We start from the raw sequence: 20,759 nt of genomic DNA, 5'->3' as shown, positions 1-20,759 counted from the left end.
CTGCTCTCAGTCTGTCTGCCTCACATCAGCCGTGTGCGAGTGTGCGTTTGTGTCCGTGCTTACTTTGAGTGTGTGTGTGTGTGTGTGTGTCAGGAAGCGTGTGCTCAAGTGTGTGTGGTCAGAGCGCAGGGTTAAGCAGTGGTCTGCCTGTCGGTGTGTATCTGACCTTCTATCCACCACTGGGATCACTTATCCTGCTGCAGGCTCCACAGTAGCACATAACGCCATCCTCCTGCCACTTCTCTCCCCTTCTCCCCTTCTATTCTCTCTCTCCTCTCCTTGTTCCTGCCTGTTAACTTTTCTTTCCGGCTCTCTCTCATTTTCCCCCCTCTGATATCCGACTAACAATGCCTTCTCCCGTTTCTTCTGTGCTCCTATCCATGTCCCCTATCCCCATTTCTCCCTCCTTCTCCTCTGTATTTGTATTCTCCACACATCGCGGCTCTCCCTTCCTCGCTCTCTGCTGCTCAGATACCAAATTCAGAGAGTAAATGATGAAATGAAAACAGGAGAGGGGAAGCTAATGAAGACAAGGGGAGACAGAGAAGGAGGGAGAGAGAAATGCTGAGGTACACAAATGGAGAATCAGAGAGAGTGAGGGAAATGTGGGGAGAAACGCTGACAGTCGGAGAAGGGAAGATAAAAGTGTTTGACAGTGGAGGGAAAAAAAGAATCTTTTTCATTTGTGTCAGAGCACCATTGTCAGAGTAACAAAGACGTAGCTCTCACAGTGCACTAGAGGATTTCTCTCTCTCTCTCCCTCTCTCTCACACACACACACACACATAAAACACACAACGTAAATACACAGAGTGTTTATCTCTTTCCTTCAGCAGGGATGAATCTCCTGGGGTGAATGAAGCTCCTGCTCTCATCTTTCTGCAGTGTCACTTCTGACATTTGTCATGTTCTCACCCTCACTTAGCCCGGGTGGCAGAAACCCACTGGCATCTCCACATTTTTTTCAGGCTCTCTATCTTGTCCTTTAAAGTTTCGGCAGGTGTTGAAAACATTTGATTCGTTGGTGTCTTCTTCGTGAGAAAACACCCGAAACTTGTAACTTGTACCTGTTGTACCCTCTCAGAGGTTTCATTCGGGACCCACAAACAGTCCTTCACACACACTGAATGACTTGATTTCTCAACTCTGCACTAGCTGTTTTATGCTGGGCTTATAAAATACTACACGAACAGCTGCGGCACTGAGTGAAGGAAGCAGTTACGGCAGAGTTTTTAGGTGGGCTCAGCCTAAATGCAGTGCCATATTGCAAAGGGTCCACTGGGTTTATATGGCAGTAAGTTGCTTGTGTTGCAGTGTAGCAGTGCACTTGTCTGCCTCGACTTCCATCATCTGTTTATCCATCAACAGTTGTTCTGCGTGCCTTATCAAGTTGTCTGAACCCAGAGGGATTTTGTCAAACTGCTTGTTTTGATATTAAGTTCACAATGACATAACAGAGAAAAGCATCAAGGGCTCACATCTGAGAAGCTGGAACCGGCAAATGTGTGCCATTTTGCTTCATAAATGACATAAACGATCAACTAATTGATTAATAGATTCAGCACTGCTTGACTCCATTTCTATGCCGCAGGCAGAGCCTAGTTACTCTGTTATTTTACTACTCCCCAAAGACTTTGTGGACGTGAGCAATTTTAAAGCAGCAACTCTCATTGAGTTGAGTAGGCTCACGCTGAATAGATTTCAGAGTTTTGGAACAATGGATTTTAGAGGACAGAACACAAACAAACACACACACCAGGCTGAGGCCTCTGAAGCCACATTACAGGGGAGAAATCTGTGATGGTGGGTCAAAGCTGCCATCAATCTGCCCAAACAGACAAGCATGCTTAGTTTGTGAAGGATACAGCACACTGTCTGTCATACTGAGGATGTTAAATTGTGTTTGCAAATCAGCCTGCTGTTACATCTATCCTTTGCTTTTATACGCATACTGGGGCAGCAACGATCGATCAGCTCAGTTCTGTGTTTAGGTCTGCGTGCCTCTGTGCACTAAACATTTACAAAGACAAGCATGTGATATGATGCCAGACAATTACTTCACATAAAAACACCTGAAAGTATGAAAGAGACATTTCCCTGGAAATTTGGCAAAACACAGCTTAAAAAAACCCCCTAAGAATTGAAGCACTTTGGTGCTGGTGCATTTATTGCACCTTGTTCTATGGCACTAAAATTTAGCATTGGAGTTCAGCAGCTTGATGGAGGCTGGGACAAACGATCGCTTCAAACGGTGTGATTTGCACATTGGCAGAGGTTCATATTCAGAGAGGAGGGGATGAAGAGTGCGCAGTGGTTTTTGTTGTTCGTTTCATGACCGCCTTCCCATAAAGGCCCTGTATGTGCTCGTATTCTTTCATCCCTATTACCTTCATTGCTGTTTTGCACAGGATGGCGAGCCTGCTTTTCAGCTGTAATTTTACGTCTGATGATGCTCTCTAGGATTGCCCGGCAGAACATCACCATGAGCTGCCTGCTCACTCCATACAGCCCCAGTCGCCTTAGAAAGTAAGGTCTCCGCTGCAGTCTGTCACACAGGTTGCCAATGTGTGTTATCTGTCTCACTGCAGTACACAGAGGGGTCCATGTCCTTGTGGACTCAAAATCATAGTATAATCTGCAAATTTTTTAGCATAATTAATGGGGTGTACTTCCCTGCAGTCATTAGTGTACAATGTAAAGAGCATAGGTGATACCACACAACCTTGTGGGGCCTGTGTATTTAGTCTCAGACAGCATCCTTTTGACCTTCACCTCCTGCATCCTATTAGCTAGGAAGTAAAAAAAAAAAAAGCAGGTAGGGTCGCACAGTATTAAACACTGAACTTTAATAAATAAGATTTGAGCGAAGGCTTTTGCGCTCTCAGGTGTTTAGAGACAGAGTGCAAAATGCTGAGGATAGCGCCTTCAGTGCCGCGCTCATGCTAACAGGCAAACAGACGTGCATCTAACATCGGCTCGGCTTCCTTCTTGAGCAGATTCCCTACAAGCTTCTCAACACATTTCTGATAAAGACTGCACCATGTTGTTATACTCATGAGACACATTTTGTGTAACAGACCTCAAGTAGAAGTCAGTTAGTTTGATTTTTGGTGCTCATCCAAAGTGAAAATTTGTTTCTTTCCAGGGTTCATATTAGTGACTGATTTCTCTTCAAAGTTTTTTTTAGTGTTTGAAGTTGGAGAGCTCTGTTTTCCTGTGTCGCTCCCTTGCATTTCTAAGGAGATGCTGAAGTTCTTTTGAACTACTGACAGTTCTCCCCTGTCTATATTTCTGAAGGCTCTTTAATTTCTTTTGTGACATACCGTATCATTAGGTATCGTTAGATTAAACGACCACATGCTTCTTGGTATGCTGTAGCCTCATCAAGCTCTAGTGCACGAAATCACATCAGAGTAAACCCACTACAGTCAACTAGACTTCACCACTGCACACACGGTCAGTCTGATCAAACTGGCAGCAACTGCACGAGTGGATGAGTGGATGTTACAGGCATCAATCACCTGCACTGAGCCCGGCGCCCATCTCCTCCTCCTGTTGACCGACTGTTCATGACTGGAGGTCATTTGAAGTTCACACAGTTCCTATTCTCATTTCTTTCTTAACTGAAATGAGCTGCCTCCAAATAGTTTTTGTTCACTAGCTGTGATTGGGTTAAGCAACACTGGTGTATGCCTGCGACCTCCAGCTGAAACCAGCAAGATACCTGCTGAATAGCTACCCTAGAGATTCTTTTAATTCCCCTCACAAGCCTCTAAGAAAGCCTGTTTCAGTGCAGCACCTGGCCTGAAGGGATATCAGTGTGATTAACACACCACCTGCAACTACAGCGGCATTGTTACACACACCAGAGGTATTTGTGTAAATATTAAGTGTGATGTATTATACAGGACGCTGGCAGCGAGTGGTGGTCCAACACCTCACTGTAAGACACTGCTAACGCCTTTAAAATGTACGTTTGTGATTTGATGCAGGAGTCCATCTGTAAGAGTTAAACTGTGCATTTGTACACTAAACTGTTAGATACACTGGAACTCACTGTTGAACTGAAAGTCTCTTATACAGATGAGTAGTTTTTGGAAAACTTGTAACATTTCATACAACATTTCGTGAGTTACTTTGCTCAGTATACTTCATTTAAACTGTTTAAGTGAGGCTCCAGGTGGAGAGTATTTGTGTTAGCACAGATCTTTGCTGTAGGTCAGAGGACCACACAGCTTCTGCACCACCATCCATCTCCAAACGCACAAACACCATCCCTCTCTCCGCCTGTATCTCTACCGAACTCACACAATTGGCTCAGCAGTTTTCTCGTGCATTTACTGTGGAGTCACATTAGCTTTGTTTGTCAAGGACTGAGACGGAGCGAACGCTGTGGGAGAAGCTCACCATCCTGTTAATCTCCCTCCTTTTAAAACTGCGCACTCTCTTTTGCTCCTCTTATTATCCTTCATTCTTATTCAACAGTGTTTCTCTCGCTATTGGGTGTGCCTCCCTGCGCGTTCACAAACTCCCTCCCTTTTTCCAAACTTTTTCTCTTTCTCTTCTTATCCCTCGTTCTCTTGTTTTTTTTCACTTTTGCTGCTTATTCAGCACACTCCCTCCCACTCCCGTTTCTCTTTTGCGATGCCGTGCACCCTCTTTTCACACGTCTGCCGTCTCTTTTCATATCTCTTGTTGAGTTTGCCTCATTTTATCCCTCTCCTCTCTGTCTCTCTCTCGCTGTCTTTCATCTGCTTGTCAGCTATTTCTGTGAAACTCACACATTGGCAGGTGTAAAAAGATCTTGTTACGGGATCATGATGAAATTGATGTTGATAATGATTGTAAACTTTGTAGATTTTTTACTCAGCATGATCTAACAGCCACAACAGAAGAGTTAAATGTGTACATTATATTATTCTATTTTTTATGATCATGAGCTAAATTCTAGTTTAACTAATGAACCTTCTGGTTTCTTCTGGCTTGGGTCGTTATCAGGATACTCTTGGCAGCATTGTCAAATTACACATCCTGATAGATATTGGCATTGATCAAAATGGGAAACATTATTGAGATCATTTTTCTTATGTCATATCACCCAGCCATATTGGCAGGCTTTTCTCCTCCCCTCCTTCAGTTCTTCCTCTCTGCGTTACCCTGCTCAACCTCTCATCTCCCCTTCAATTATAACTTTTCACTTGTTTATTCTCCCATGTTTTCCAGTTCAGTTCATTAATTTCTGTGCCTCTTTCTTCCGTCCTCCAGAGAAACTCCTTCTTTGCCGTTTTTATCGTCTTCATGTTCCTCATTTCATCTTCTCTTTCATCCACTGACCTAATCACTCTCTTCCTGCATCTCTCCCATCTTCTCTTTCCACTCACCCTCCACCTCCTTCTCTCTCCCTGTCTCATTTTCCTGCTCGTCTGTTATCTGCATCCACTGTGCCAGTCAGATGGCTCAGCGACAAGGCCGACGAGGACTAAACATCTGTCTCCCTCTCTCGTTCTTTTCAGGCCTGCTCTCTAATTCTCCTCAGCAGTGTACTGTGTCCTTAACTCCGCTCACTATCAGAGCAGGAGCATTATTGGCTTATAAATTGAGTATAGCCAAAAGGAGACAGTACACATCACTGGAGATAAGCAAGACTGAGGACATCACAAGAACTTTGCATTAATAAGTCACTGAAAGAGCTGTCAGTAATCGCAAAGTGGATAAATTCACTCAGTTGCTCAGTTTATACAGTGATTTCTGTATTCATTTATTTTCATTTTTTGCCATGAGTTAGATGAGATGATCGATAGCATTCTCATTTGTCTATATGAAGCTACAGCTAGCAGCCGCTTAGCTTAGCTTAGCATAAAGACTGCAAAGAGTAAAACTGAAAATCTGCCTCTCAGCAGGACGTCAAATAAGAGTAAATGTGGAACTGTTGCTTTAAGTTAGCCAGCATCAGCTAATGTTATGTGATCTTCAAGTAATGCTGGCACAAGCTAGCAGCAGGGAACAGCAGGTAGATGTGCATTACTGTCTGATAACATGACACTGGTACCACCGCACAGCCCAGTAATCAGTGATCTACTGTATCTGACATCAAATCTACACACAGTTTACTCCTATGGCACATAAAACAATACCACTTATAAACAGCTCAGAGTCAAAATACACAGAAAGCACAATCCAGAACAATCCTCATGTCTCCTGCATCGCAAACACTTGATGTAGCTGTACCACAGTTTGTTACTTCTGTAAAATGTTGTGGTAGTTTTGCTTTGAAATTCTTCACATGCAACTGAGGTCGAAAACTTTAGAGGCATTAGCCTTTCAGAAGGTCCACGTCAGGTCTTTGCCTCCTCTTATCTACAACTCCCCATTATAATTGGCTTAATCTTAACAGATGATAACAAGTGATGATGGCTCTTACCTGGACAAGAAATCAATGTTTTTCTGTATATTTGGATAATCTTGAGGAATTCATTCTCCTTTTAAACAATCACATTTGGGGCATGAGGTGAAGAAGCTTAATTATGTTTCCACTTCACTGAGTGTGCTCGAATGTAGCCCGACCCCCCCCCCCCCCCCCCCCCCCCCAACATGGGAAGCCGGATTTGTCTGTAGCCTTCATGACAGAGTCGTGGTCGTGCCTGCTTTTGTTTTTCTTTTTTACTGGATGCTTTGAGTTTTGATCAGATGCTGAGCTCAGATAATCTACTGATGTTTGGCACTGTACTTTATATACTCCAAAAATACCTTATCTTTCCCCCCCTGCACTCCTCTATCAGCCCCGCTTCCTGCCGTCTCCTCCTTTATGCTCTGTCCATTTGGCTTGCCGTCGGTCTTACTATCTCTCTCTCTCCAAGCTGACGGGGCAGAAAAGTGGAGGGACAGGTCTTTTAACTCGGCATATCTCTCTACACACCTTTTCCCTCTCCTCCTCCTCTGTGCCCTCTAACTCTTCTAAGCTCCCTTCTAAACTTTCACTTCTCCCCTGCTGCCCCCTCCTCCTAAAATGGGAGCGCAGCCACATATACAAGCCTACACCTATCTCCACTCAATTTCTAAGGCATCATCTCACTCTTTGCCTCTCTCATGCTGTTGCACACACACTCCTCTCCTGTCACATTGTCAGAGTGGTCACCTCCCTATTTTCTCTGTGCAGGGGAGGAAAGACTGTCTGCCAAATGTTTAGGGGTGGGGTGACTTTGGCTCATGCAGTTCTTGTGTTAAAAGTGTGTGCGTGTGAGATGACAAGTGTTTATTGGGGGATCCCCTTGCAAGGGAGATCCTGTAATTGTGTTTGCGTGTCTGTGCGCCGGCCTGGGTGGGCGAGCGGGGAGTAGTTTCATGTCGGGTGTCCTGAGTGTGACTCATGATTTCCAATAACCTCAGTGACACTCCTCCCTGATGTCACCCCTTGTTTAATACGGTGACAGAAAGACATTTGGAACCCATTGAACCCACTGAATCAACCAGTTTGATCATCCGCCTCAAGCAAATCTATGTTTTCCTGCACCTCAAAGCACAGAGAAAGAATACAGACTTCCTATTTTACAAATTAGCTTGGGTTTAGATTAGTTTCCAAGGTCGAGAATCCTTTTTGTATCTCAACATTTAAGACAGCAAGACGAGAAGAAGTCCTTAAAGTACTCAGGAAAAAAGAAAACTGAAATATCTTCAACTGGGTAAAGAACACCTGCTGAGGAAGATTGTGTGATAATAATCAAAAGCTCCTTGAGGTGAGACTGTTTTGTCAAATCTACTTCTCTCACCTCCACTGCACTTAGTAAAAGGACATTTTTCTGTTTCGCTGCATATTTTATGTTTGGATGCTCGGGCATGTTTTTAAATGACTGCATATTCTTTGTGTTTGTGAGTGTGTGTGTGTGTGTTATCAGAGGCAAGGCCACTTTGAATTCTCAGACACAGTCAAGGACCATGACATCACACTCACCGATATCACCAACGCCTTGCTCAAGAGAATAAGAGCACACATGCTTTTGTGAGCACAGCCACTCATACGGTGCTTGTCTGCATGTGCATAGGGGGTGATTACTGCACAGCTTGTTTCTTGTAGTTGATGCCTCTGCGTCTGTGCCCCGTTTTAATAGCATGAATGCAGATCTTTTCAATGCAGCAACAATCTCTGCTGGTTTACAAAGGTGGACTGAGTCTATTGTCCTGGTGCAGGTAGCTTTGTTTTGTGTGAGGGTGCCGGCATGCATGTCTTGTGACGCTGTTTGTCACATTATATTTGTTCACAGAGACAACAGGTTGAAAAAGGCTTTTGATTAAAAAGAGCTGAGACAGATTGTGGTGGTGGTGGTGGTGGTGGTGGCGGGGGGGGGGGGGGGGGGGGGGGTATGGGAAGATAAAGACAGAAATGAGAAAGGGAGAGATTGAAAGAGGAGGATCTGGAGAGATGGAGTGATATGTAGTGAGGCACAGACTGATAAGACCGCACTGAGAGAGGAAGGCAACAGATAAGAGAGGAACTATTGGAAGAAAGAAGCAGAGGAATCAGAGAGACATGCCAGGAGCCTTTATAGAAGACGCTGTAGTTATGACACTGAATAGAAGCTCCGTGTTTTCTCTGTTTAGCACAGTGAGCATAATGAGTGCATGATGCAAACACTGTATGTTTGCAAGGTCGGTCTCTACAAGCAACATGTCAGCTGTTTGTGCATGTGACAGTGTACGTGTGTGTGTGTGTGTGTGTGTGTGTGTGTGTGTGTGTGTGTGTAATGTGTGTGTAAATAATAGTTGCATAACTTTAGTTAATCTGAAAGTCAGCAAGGTTAATAAAGATAAGATAGTGCACTTAATTCTCCAAAGTATTTCACACATGGCCTTGTATGCAATGTTATGCAACGCCTCAGTGTGTGTTGATGTACACAACAGTGAATTTGCACATTCGTAGCACCACCAGCAAAGATTTACAAGACTCTGACGCTGATACAATCCAGTTTAGGGCTGCAACTAACAAGTATTTTCACTGCTGTTTAATTATTTTCTTGATTAATTGATTAGTTTGTTTGGTCTGTAAAATGTCAGAACAAGGTAAAAAAACGTCCATCAGTGTTGCCCAAAGCCCAGATGACGTCCTTAAATGTCTTGTTTTGTCCACAACCCAAAGATCTCCAGTTTACTGTCATGAAGGAGTAAAGAAATCAGAGAATTTTTACTTGTTTTCTTTAAAAATTGCTCAAATCGCTCATCAAAAAGGTTGTTGATTAATTCCGTAGTTGACAACTAATCGCTTAATCGTTGCACCTCTTATGCAGTCGCGCTCCTCTGAATCTCCAGCAGGGGGCAGTCACAAATTGGCAGCTCAGAAAGACTCAATTTTAAAGTAAAAATTCAGAAAAACTTGTATTTGTTTTAGTAGTGAATTGGATGATAGTTTACTCTCAGACTGTGTTTGTGTCTGGGTGACAGGGTAAGCATCTGACTACTGTATGATCACTCACTCACTCACACACACACACACACACACACACACACACACACACACACAGTCATGTGTAATAAGTTTTGTCCTATCGATGTCATCTGCTCTCTTCAGCAGAAATGAGAGGTTGTTCAGCGCAGAAAGACTGAGGAGTGTTTACTTTGTTACATGTGTATTTTTTTCTATAAATACACTCTGCCTCCCCCCCACGTCTCACCCCATCCAACCTCTTAAATGCCCACACAGCCACACTTCAATGGCAGGCGAAAAGAACGAGCAAAAGGCTGAACAAACACAGGAGAAAAAACCTTGGGGGGAATTCCTTGAAGTGAGCTAGGACATTCTGTCAGAGCACTCACACACGCACACACACACACACACACACATTCAGATACACAAAGGTACACACACGGGCACATTCACAATGGTAAATGGATGAGTGAAAGCTGCGGAGCCCCTATCAGCTTGAGGTTCACTCCTGCACATGGAAACACAGCTAATCAGCACCAGTCAATCAAATAACGGAACTAAGCTCTCATATTCCACATAAGCCGACTGTAAATGTATGAACACAGTGACACACACACACACACACACACACGTAAAGATATCTTGTGGGCACTGTGGATTTTTGTAATACTACGTGCAGTGGATTAGAGAGTTGTTTAAAGCCTGTGCAGCATCTAACAACCAGTCTGTCTCAGTAGCAGCTATCACAGTGACTCACAGTCATTGTGCAACAAAAGATCATCAAGAGATCAAAGAATTCACTTTGAGGAAGTCGGTCTGATTTGATATTAAGGGAACATAAAGATGACTTCAGAGAGAGCTGTCCCTGAGCGACTGTTCAAAAAAAGTTATGCCATCTCATCTTTAAAGCTCCTGTGATAGAACAATTACGCTCCATTTTCATAATGGCTGCAGGTCCAGGTGTGATTGATATGCTGACCCTCTGATACTGTGCAACACTATTACGTCTCCCTCTTGAAGTTATTATGAAGATGAAGCATGTTTTCCGGTCAATGTCTGAGGGCAGAAACTTGGAAAGCAACTGACTCCTAAATGTTAACGGCCATCTTTTGCATCACTGAGTGCACTAAACCAATCATTTCCTGACATTATTATTACAGGGAGTTCCCAAATTTTGGATTAGCTTGACAGATGGCAAGTGTGGACAGCTCAGGGATATGTGCAACACTGAGACGGGTTTTTCTTTTGATTTCAATTTTACCAAACCACACACAAACCTTAAAGGACCAGTGATTTAGTGGCATTTAGAGGTGAGGTTACAGATGGCAACCACATGAATACCCCTTGCTTCACCCTCCCCTATTGGGCCGCTAAAGATGTTAAAAACATGATAGGCCATCTCTGCAGCCAGTGTTTGGTTTGTCCATTCTAGGCTACTGTAGAAACTGGGGTTCAATGGAAGTGGACCTGTTCCCTTGCAGATATAAAGAGCTCATTCTAAGGTAACATAAACACACCAGTTCTTATTTTCAGGTGATTATACACAAATGAAAACATACTTATGAATATTATATTCAATTTCTGCCAATAGATTCCCACTAAATCCAACACACTGGTCCTTTAAGTATGTGTTTATATGGAAAAAAGTATTTATTCAAGGCCTAGTGTGGGTTTGAAATACAAACTGAGAGGCACTCCTGCTCCAACACAAAGAAGTCTTTTTTCCTTCTAAAGGAGATGTTGAGGCAAAGTGCATTTTAATGAGAAACTGATAATGTGAAAAAAATGTATAAGAATTGATGCATTGTAAGTGTTGACATATGTTGCTAAAGTGAAGTGTTTAAATGTAGGAGGAAAACAAGCAGAAACACAACTTATTAAAAGTTTGTGAAAATGACGAGGGCAAACAAGAGCCGATAAGAAATTAATGAACATGATGTCATTTCTGCCGCAGAGGAGCAGAAATATGCAGGGCCAGGCTCAAATCATTTAGGGCTGCAGCAGCAGCGGCGGCCCGCAGGACCTGCAGGACGAACCCAACGCTCACAGCCAGTGTGTTCATGGTTGCTGTTAAGATGAACTGAGATACACAAGGTTCTCTGTAAATGACAGCTTTTGGGGGGAAACCTGATGTGCAAATATTGGGTAATTACGCGTTTGCTACAGCTAGCTTGCTCACTGACTTCCTTCTTCGCTGTCTGACGTTTCGTCTTGTGTTTCCCGTGTTTCCCCTGAAGTTCAAGGGAACATGACGGCTGACCGATGACCAAGTGAAACGCACCATTAGCTTGAATAAAGTTTGGGGTTTCTCTGGGCTTGAACATTGGTGAATGTTGGATAATATCAGTACACAAGTCAACAAAATATTTAAGTCATTTTAATGCAGAATGTTACATTTAATGGCTTTAAATGCACATTTTTCTGTAGTCTTAGTGAGTAAGTAATAAGTCAAGAGGAGATTTTGTGTTGAGCATTTATAAAGAATCATAAATGCTTTAGTGCTGCCTTCTTATGATCTTCCTTTTCTTGTTTCATTCAGTAAGAGAACAGAGACTTTTTATCCTGCTGCTGTTTTGAATCTCGACCCGAGTTAGTGCAGCTGTCGCCGTCATACAGTATCAACTTTTATTTCGTAACAAGCCGCTCCTTTGTCTTCTCTCCTGTCTCTCTGCTCTGTCTCACCGCATTTAGACACACACTTGTGGCTGGACTAGACCCAGCAACTGTTTTGCTTCTGACAAGTTGCGATCCATCAGTCAAACATGTGCGGATGCTACTCGCTCAAGTTAAAACAACAAAACTCGGACGGTGACTTCTCAAAGGGTGTTTAAACTCTTCAGGTTCGGTTCATATAGTGATTCATCGTGTGCAGTTACATACAAGAACAAAACAATAATCTGAACTTCACCAAGACGCAGAGGTATTTGATGGGGAGCAAAGGTTACTGAAATGTCGTCTACTTAGTGTGTCCATGTTATTCTTTTGTTATAACTACACACAGGAGGAGTGAGAGGTGAAACTGGGCTCGGGGGCAGTCGTCCAGGTTAGAACCTAATACAGTGGTATTTTCATGTTTGCCTGCCAAAAGCAACCCTGCAGCTGTGTGTGTGTGTGTAATCGAACGCACTGTAGCACCGTGACTTTAGCCTCAGGGCCGAGTGAAAAGTAAGCATGGCGCACCTGCAGGAAGTTAGATAGGCAAGAGGGAATCTGAAGACTTCAGCGTCAGTGAGGGAGAGATGCACCGCAGCAAAGTCCCACTTAACTGGCTGCTAGCACACAGCTGTCTCACAGATGCATGCTCCTTAATAATAATAATGATAATGATAATAATAATGATAATGATGATGATCCTCCTCTTTCTCCACAGCGTTGTAACTACTCTGCATCATTAACTTTCCTCCTTTTTCACCTCTGCCTCCACCCTGCTGCTGCCTTCCATCCCTCTGCTGTTTTTTTTTTTTTTTAATCAGTGTGTCAACAGGTCATTCACCATAACAACACTACATCAGTCATTTGACCCACTTACAAACAACCAGTCTGTTCAGGCCTCCACGAGACGACCAGTCATTGCAAGAAACATATTTCCTATTTGTCACTGAAATATCTCGATATGTAAGAGTTCCTCTCATATCAGTATTATTATTATTAAAAGACAAAACAGCCAATGATTCACATTTGCATTATGCACTTATCTAACCTTTACAATGGAAAAGGACAAAAAGTCAAGTTACAAACAGAAGCTACAGTAATAACACCACTTAAGATAAAAAAGTTCCTAAAAGATGCTCATGAAAGAAAGACGACATAAACAGGCAACAAGCACAACAGCAGCAGAATGAAAGAATTAAGACTTCTCACCGTCTCTCCTGTTGTTGCCCCTCATCACTTTGGCGGTGGAGACCTGAGCCCTCCCGACCCCGGCCACAGTCCCCAACAGCAAAAGCATCCACATCTGGAAAGCCACCGCTCCACTCATGGTGATTAGAAACTCTACAACGCACGCTTTAAAAGAACTTCGCAGAAGTCCTCTTCACCTTGCAGTGGCTCAGAGAAAAGATGATTCACTTAAAACATACAGCGACCAAGAAAGATCTTGCCCAAACTAACTTTCCATTCAGCAACTTCAAACTCTGCCCGCAAATTGAGCGTCCTGTGCCTGACGCCTGGCGCACACGGTGCCTAAGAGCCCCCAAATCCTAGTGTTTGTCTTCTCGTGAAAGTTACGCGCGCAGACACCGTCAGCAAAACTCCGAAACTCTGAGGCGCAGGTGGAGGTTGATATAGCTCCGTTCACGGCCAGACATGAGCCGAGAGGCGCCGGACTTCTTATCGCCGTGGAGGAAAGAAATTCTGGACAGTCACTGAGAAATATCCCGCATAGTTTACCAGTTTCTGCCTTACGCGTCTGGGCCGTGAAAGTCAGCGCGTCAAAGTTTGCCAACTGAGCGGTGCGCGCTCACGGCGTGTGTGCGCACGCGTGTGTGTGCTATGTGGGAGTGTAAATGAGTGAGATGCTGGGGCGGGAGGTCAGAGAATGCACTTTAATGGGGGAAAAGTAGTTCAAATCATTACACTCACCACAGTTTATCCATTTTTTAAACTCTATCTATCCATCTATCCGTCTGTCGATCTATTGTAATATTATTGGCAAACTTTCTCTTTCATAGTGCACTGAGGAAATACACCACAGAGGAAACATTTGTAGGAAACCCTCAGAGAGCTCAGGGAGGGTCACCACAGCCAGGCACAGGAGAGGAAACATACCGTGAGCTAACTCAAGAGGGGGGAAGTCTCTTGAGTTCGCTCTTGAGCAGTAGGCAGAGAGCGCAGGAAACAGCTGACATGAGCTCACTTGGATTCTGGTGACAGAAGGTCGGCCCTTACCTTTTACTGCGTACCGCATGTGTATAATTCAGGGTTAAAGGAGGACATACGGTTGGCATAGGCGGTGTGTTATGGGAGCATTAACGTATATAGAATTACATTAACAACAAGCTCTGTCTTTTTTTTTTTTTTTTTTTTTTTTTTCTTAATGGAATAAAATGCTTTAATAATCAAGATAATAACTAAAAATTACTGTAAGTGCCACCCTCCCTCAGTCTGGTGCCTCTGTGATGTTTTTTGGTTCTTGTTCCACAGATCATACACTGTTATAAAATATGCTGTCGCTACCCATCTAACACAACACAGATGACATGATTGCACTTGTTGGGGATTCTAATAAGTAAAGCTTGGAAATGGATTGCCAGGAATCGTTCAATAGGCAGCTCTGTACAAGCCAAGGGCAGCCCGTTTCAGGCCAGCATTATGTTTGAGGTAATTTTAGTAAGTACATTTCAGACTGATTTATCCAGCATTGTAAATTGTCAAGGTGTTACATGCTTTATTTTGCAGCAAAACAAAGCAGTGCCATCAACACTTCCACTGAGTTTATTAATGCGTTTCTGACCAGACTAATTCCCATCAAGGCACGCTCGCACGCTAGCTTTACTCCTTGCCCCCCCCTTTCGCTTTATCTTTTCCTCACTCAACACACACTTACCGTCAGCGTCTCCCCCTTCACTCTCATTTCTTGCCGCCCATATCCACGCGTACCATCACGTCTGCATTTTCAGAGTTATTTAGACTTTATGGGATGAACTTGGCAACTTCAGGTTTCTGCTGACTCAGCACAAAGCCCTTCCCATTACCACCGCAATTGGCTAATGAGTAATGCAGCACCTTAAAAAACTTAGAACCACTTAGGGAATGATATAGGTTATTAATAGAGAGAGGAAATTAATTAAATTTAAAAAGCTATTAGACTACCCTGCCGAGCTTCAAAGGCGTATGCACCCGGGGAGTGAATCTGTAAGTACACATAAGGATCGCCGCCAGGCACAATTGTATCATACACCATGCATGCTCACGATGCACACGCATGCATGCACACATGCACAGTTTCACCCCCCCGACTCAAAGATACATTTGAATGTTTCACCCTGCTGAAACTGTAATGTGCTGTGGCCGTAAAAATAGACACATAGGCAATATCTGGAGATCAACTCAGGCAATAATTTCACACATGGAGGAAATAAATCAGGTTCTAAACAGACATGGACCATGAGAAAATACTGTAAATACTACTTTTAACAGTAGGATGCCCAGTCATACTGCTTGACTTTACAGTGCAGTATCAGATCTAATCTTTCTCTTACTGTATTTTCCACTCTGTCTTTCTGTGTGTGTGTGTGTGTGTGTGTGTGTGTGTGTGTGTGTGTGTGTGTGTGTGTGCTTGTGTGTGTCCACAGCATGTGTCTGCTTGATCTGGCATTAGTCTTGTCTTCCCTAAAGCGACCTCACGGAGCACATACTGTGAAGTAACCTCAATGTCTATAATGTGTGTGTCTGCGTATAAGGGGGTGACAGGCTTGCTTCGAGGCAGATACGTCAAGCACTAAATTAAAAGGTGCTGGTTTAATCCCCGTCACTGATAACCTGTTGTAATTGCTGAAGTGCCCCTGAGCAGAACTCTGCACAGCATCGTGTGTGGTGTGTGGACACTTTATTATTGAAGCAATTGTTCAGTGCGAATAATCAGAAGACAATTCTGTATGAAGCAATCAATATTACATAACAAATGGCACTTTAAAAGCCATGAAGCGTTCGAGTTTATACCTGGTTGTAAGTTTGTGCTTCGCCCTGTAACAGATTTCACAACTGGTTTACCCTGGAGATCCTGATCCTAAATGGGAGATTATACAGATTAGTTTTCCTGCACCCACTGAGGCTTATTGGTTTTCTTTTGTGGTATGACAGGTGATCCGTGCCTGTTTTTAACCTTGATTATGCAACCAGTATGACTGTGTATGTACAAAAAGGTTTCTGACTTCTAACTGTGAAAAATAGCATCTTTGTAAAACAAAATGAAGGAATAACAAAGAGTAAAAAAGTCGCACAAACCATTTGACGTCAGTGTCTGCTCCTTGAAATGTGTTTCTTTTTCTATTCTTCTGTGTTAGAGGACGCAGGATCCCGGATAAACAAAACCAACATTAGCATCGCGAAATGCCACTAAAAATACCTTTGACAAATTTTGTCCTTGTAATTTTGCTGGATGGTCCCGTTAATGTATTGTTCTTGCATGAAAGCATGCATAAAGATACTGTTAGTGCTTGTACCTTTCTGATAATCCATTATGCTTTTCATGCACAATGTACCTTCCTTACTGTGAAGTGTTACCAAAGACTTTAGACAAACAAGGCTCATTTCAGAGCCATAGGTGCTATCCACTTCTCTCTCCATTTCATACACACACACACACACACACACACACACACACACACACACACACACACACACACACACACACACACACACACACACCCTCTCTCACACACACTGTTATTATAGAGTTTTTGGTTTTGGTCCAACTGGGCTGGTTTCCCAGAATTGGTGTGGTACTGATAATATATCCATGAATGTGTACGTGTGTGCGTGGACATACACATCTGCGTGTGTGTGCGTGTGCATGTGGTCTGATAAAAGCCAAATTCATAATATGAATAGCAGACTTCTTCAGGTGGTGGTTTCTGGAGCCAGCATCTGATCCATCGTGATATGAAGACTTTGGCAAAAGATGGAAAGAACAAGAAGGAGCAAAAAGAGAGAGAACTATTGTCTCATTTGGGAATGAAAAACAGAAACCGGAATCAAAATGAGGCCAAAGCGTTCTTTTGGAGGAGAGAGGACAGAGAAGGGAAGGAACTGAAAGTCAGGGTTTGATGGAGAGAGACAGACGGTATATCCTGTCAGCCATCACATGATCATATGATACTTTTTACTGTATGACACATGGAATAATCTGTCTGAGTCTGTTTCTCATATAATCTTTATGACACTAATGTAACACACAGAGAAAAAAGTGTGTCCACTCACACTGCTCTCTGTCACCTCTCCTTAGACGCATTTATCCATGCATGCCTGCACATGCAGTGTAGGTGTAGAAAAATGTTTGTGTATGTTGTTGCTATTTTTTTTTCTAAATGTCCAAATTTAAGAGAGTCTTATCTGGCTTTTAAAATACAGAAACACTTTGGCTCGAAATGGCAACGTCTCTGCAGACACTTGACATCAGACGTGCTCCTCTGCTAACAGCCCAGACATCACAAGTCAGAGGTGAGTTGTGCAAAGAGCATTGTTCTCTTTTCTTCTCTTTTTCTTTTCTCTGCCTTTTCCCTCTTTTGTCCTCCCTGCCTCATCCCCTGCTTACCTCTTCATCCCTCCATCTTTTGGCTTAATGTCAGATGAAGAGGGGATTAGCTTTTGTCGAGGGAGACGTGACCGGTGTTTTAGTGAGGATGTGTGTGTGGTGTATAAGCATGCACCCACTGACCAAAAGCTTGGGAGTAATCACATAAAGACTTTAGTAGCCTTTACTCATTAAGTCCAACAAGCAGCCAATAAAATGTTAAACTGAGCTCTAAAATGAACAGACATTAAATAAAGGGAAAATAAAATGGTGGGAGAGCTCATCTCCCAGTGCATTTTGAGCATAATAAAACCATTTATTCCATTTTTGCATGTATAAACTCAGCTTGTGCATGTGCAGTCGGGTAGAAGCAGCCCAAACATGAATCCATATTGTGTTGAAACTGAGTGTTTCATATAGAGCACGCAGACGTTCAGAAAGAGTGTTTTGGGATGTTTCTATGATCATTGTGATACTTACTTTCTGCAGATACTTGTTGCTCTGCAATAGCAGACATTAGAAGTGACACAAATTCAAGCTGACCACAGCAGCTTTTCTCTTTGAAGAAAGAAACTTACCAACTTTTAAGAGCCACTTTGAAACCTGCAGGGAGTTACTCTTTGATTCTTAAATGATACTGTTTGGGCTTAGCGCCACCTGAAAATCCCACTGATCTGCCCCAGTTGCAGATACAAGTTAATTTCTGTGAAAGTCTTTGGTGTTTTTCTGCGTTCTTTCATAAGAACATAAGAAATGTTCTGATAGACTCGATAGGAACAATCTCTAAATGATCTGTCAACCCATCGTTTATTTGATTCTATATTGATTTCGGTTGTCAAAGTAAAGCAACACATTACCTTCAGCTGTTGTTTAATTTCCTGAAAGTTGTCAGAGTGTCTGTTGAGGTCAGAGTGGCAGCTTCCTCCAGATTCTCACAGTAGCCTGCCTTGGCTACCCTCTGGGAATCTCTTAATGAGCTCAACATCTGTGTGTGTATTAACATGCAAGTGTGTGCCGATCGTTGTGTGTGCGTGTTACAATATGAGCAATGGGGCATGAAGTTTATGAAATGGTAGTTTCATGTGCTGCGCTTGCATTGTTCGAGTGTGTAGGAGGGGAGAGAGAGGTGAGTGCACATCAATGGAGGATGTGGGTGTGTATGTTTAGGTAAGTGTGGTAAGTGTGTGTGTGTGTGTGTGTGTGCGTGTGTGTGTGTGTGTTCTGACATGCTCTGTTCAGAAGTGCTCCACTCCCAGTTTTCAGTAATTAGAGTTTCTGTAACTCCAGGCTGAGTTATGGCATCCTGTAGTCGGAGGGATGTGACCCTGTGGCCATCTGTGTGTGACGCATATTCACCATGAACACACACAGTCGTCACACATTACAGTCGGCAATTAAAAGTATGATGCCATATTTACTGATGACCTTTTGAAAATTAAGCATCTTACTAAATTCGGGTTAACCTTTGCAATCAAGACCTGTGATAAAAGCGTTTTTTTTTTTCAGCAAATATAAAATGCATCATGACATTTAGGCTCTTGAAAGTTTTTCAGACAATCATGTTTTTGGAGTATCTCTTCAACAGAGTAAACAGAGTTAAAGTGATAGTCCACTCAAAACCTATTCATCTGATCTTTATGGAGAAAGGAGATTGTGGTAAACCTGATTTGATGCCAAGTGGAACAAAGTGGAAAATATAATTGTAACCATCCACAGAGCATCTCCTTCTCTGCCCCCCCTATCCTCAGTTTGCCCTAATTAGAGATATTTTGTAGTGTTTTATGGTTTAAGACAACACTTCCCAACACCATCTAAATCCTAATCTAGTATGTTTTAGTACATAGAGAACGTGTGCTTGTTGGTGCACCTTAGAGAACTTCCTCTACTCAATTTAAGGACAAACAAATAATAAAACACTGTGTTTTCAGGAATTTAAAATGAGGGTGAGGGGTTTTTTTATGGACAGTATTCTAGTTTTTTGTTATTGTTTTGTGTAACTGAATCTCTTGTTATAGCAGCCTTGGGGTATTTAGAACCTCTCATAAGAAAGTTTTCAGTGAAAGAATATGTGCGCGAAGGTCACCATTACAATACCTTGTTATTTGCTCTTTTGCTTTAATTTGAAGCATCATTGGCTGTTACTGTCACAGCAGCTACACTGTATTATTTCATAATGCCAGAATTAACTTACAACGAAAGGTAACAGTGTTACTGTATTTGTGTAATTGCATGATTTGTTTTTGTCGGCTTTTGTGATTGCAGTTGCATTCCCGTGTCTGTGCGTGTTTGTGCAAATGTGTGTTTCGTGCGTGCTTGTCTGTAGTCTGGTTTGTTTGCAGCAGATTATCAGTAGGTAGGTGTATTAAGCTGGCTTCATATACAAGGCGAGGGGAGGATTATTACGACAAGCTTATCTGTCCTCTGATTCTCTGCGCTCCACTGACACAGTTCTCTTACTAACACACACATGCACGCACTGAAGTCATACACACAGACATGCACACATAAATTCAAGCATGTACATGCAGACACTTCCGAATTAGACCAATGCACACACAGGCCAAGCACATGAGCGTATAATAGGCCGTGTAGTGCTGGTGGCATAATGAGCATATGTACTGAAAATAGCCTCTCAATGCAGACACTCATACTCACACATAACAAACACAGAAACACTTAAAGGAACACACACACGTGCTGTAAATAAAATGGAAGCACAATCAACCTCCAACACAGCACTGCATGCACATGTACTCACGCTGTCTCTCTCTCACACACACACAACAGCACATTTAGTAAAAAACATGGATTAATACACCGCTTTCACCAACAGACAAAACACTGAGCATATACAACCCCCCCCCCCCCCCCCCACACACACACACAGAGCTGATAACGCTTAATTGCCTTAGCTCCTTATTATCAAGCACAAAGAAGAGTCATAAAATGTGAAATTAAATCCTTTACGGTCATTACAAGAATATAAAACACTTTATTTAGTGCCTAAGCATTAAATACCAGAATAAAACACAGACACATTCTGCTCACCAGGATCGAGATGCAATTTAGGTTGCAAAAGTAATATTTCCAATTATTTCCTTAAACAGAAAT

General features: G+C 42.7%; 1 protein-coding gene across 1 annotated transcript in view; it reads right to left on the bottom strand.

Moving 5' to 3' along the window:
• pdgfd (platelet derived growth factor d) overlaps positions 1-13,835 on the bottom strand; it is a 52,167-nt gene extending 38,332 nt beyond the window's left edge. Inside the window, exon 1 of the mRNA XM_076734439.1 lies at positions 13,277-13,835. Coding sequence (XP_076590554.1) covers positions 13,277-13,394 — 118 coding nt within the window. The 5' untranslated portion in view covers positions 13,395-13,835. The remainder of the gene's footprint in view (positions 1-13,276) is intronic.
• Positions 13,836-20,759: the final 6,924 nt, after the last annotated feature.

This window comes from Chaetodon auriga, chromosome 7 (assembly GCF_051107435.1).
Source record: "Chaetodon auriga isolate fChaAug3 chromosome 7, fChaAug3.hap1, whole genome shotgun sequence".
In the NCBI taxonomy this organism is placed as follows: domain Eukaryota; kingdom Metazoa; phylum Chordata; class Actinopteri; order Chaetodontiformes; family Chaetodontidae; genus Chaetodon; species Chaetodon auriga.
The sequence above is the reverse complement of the archived record's forward strand: the minus strand, read 5'-3'. Positions and strand labels throughout refer to the sequence as shown.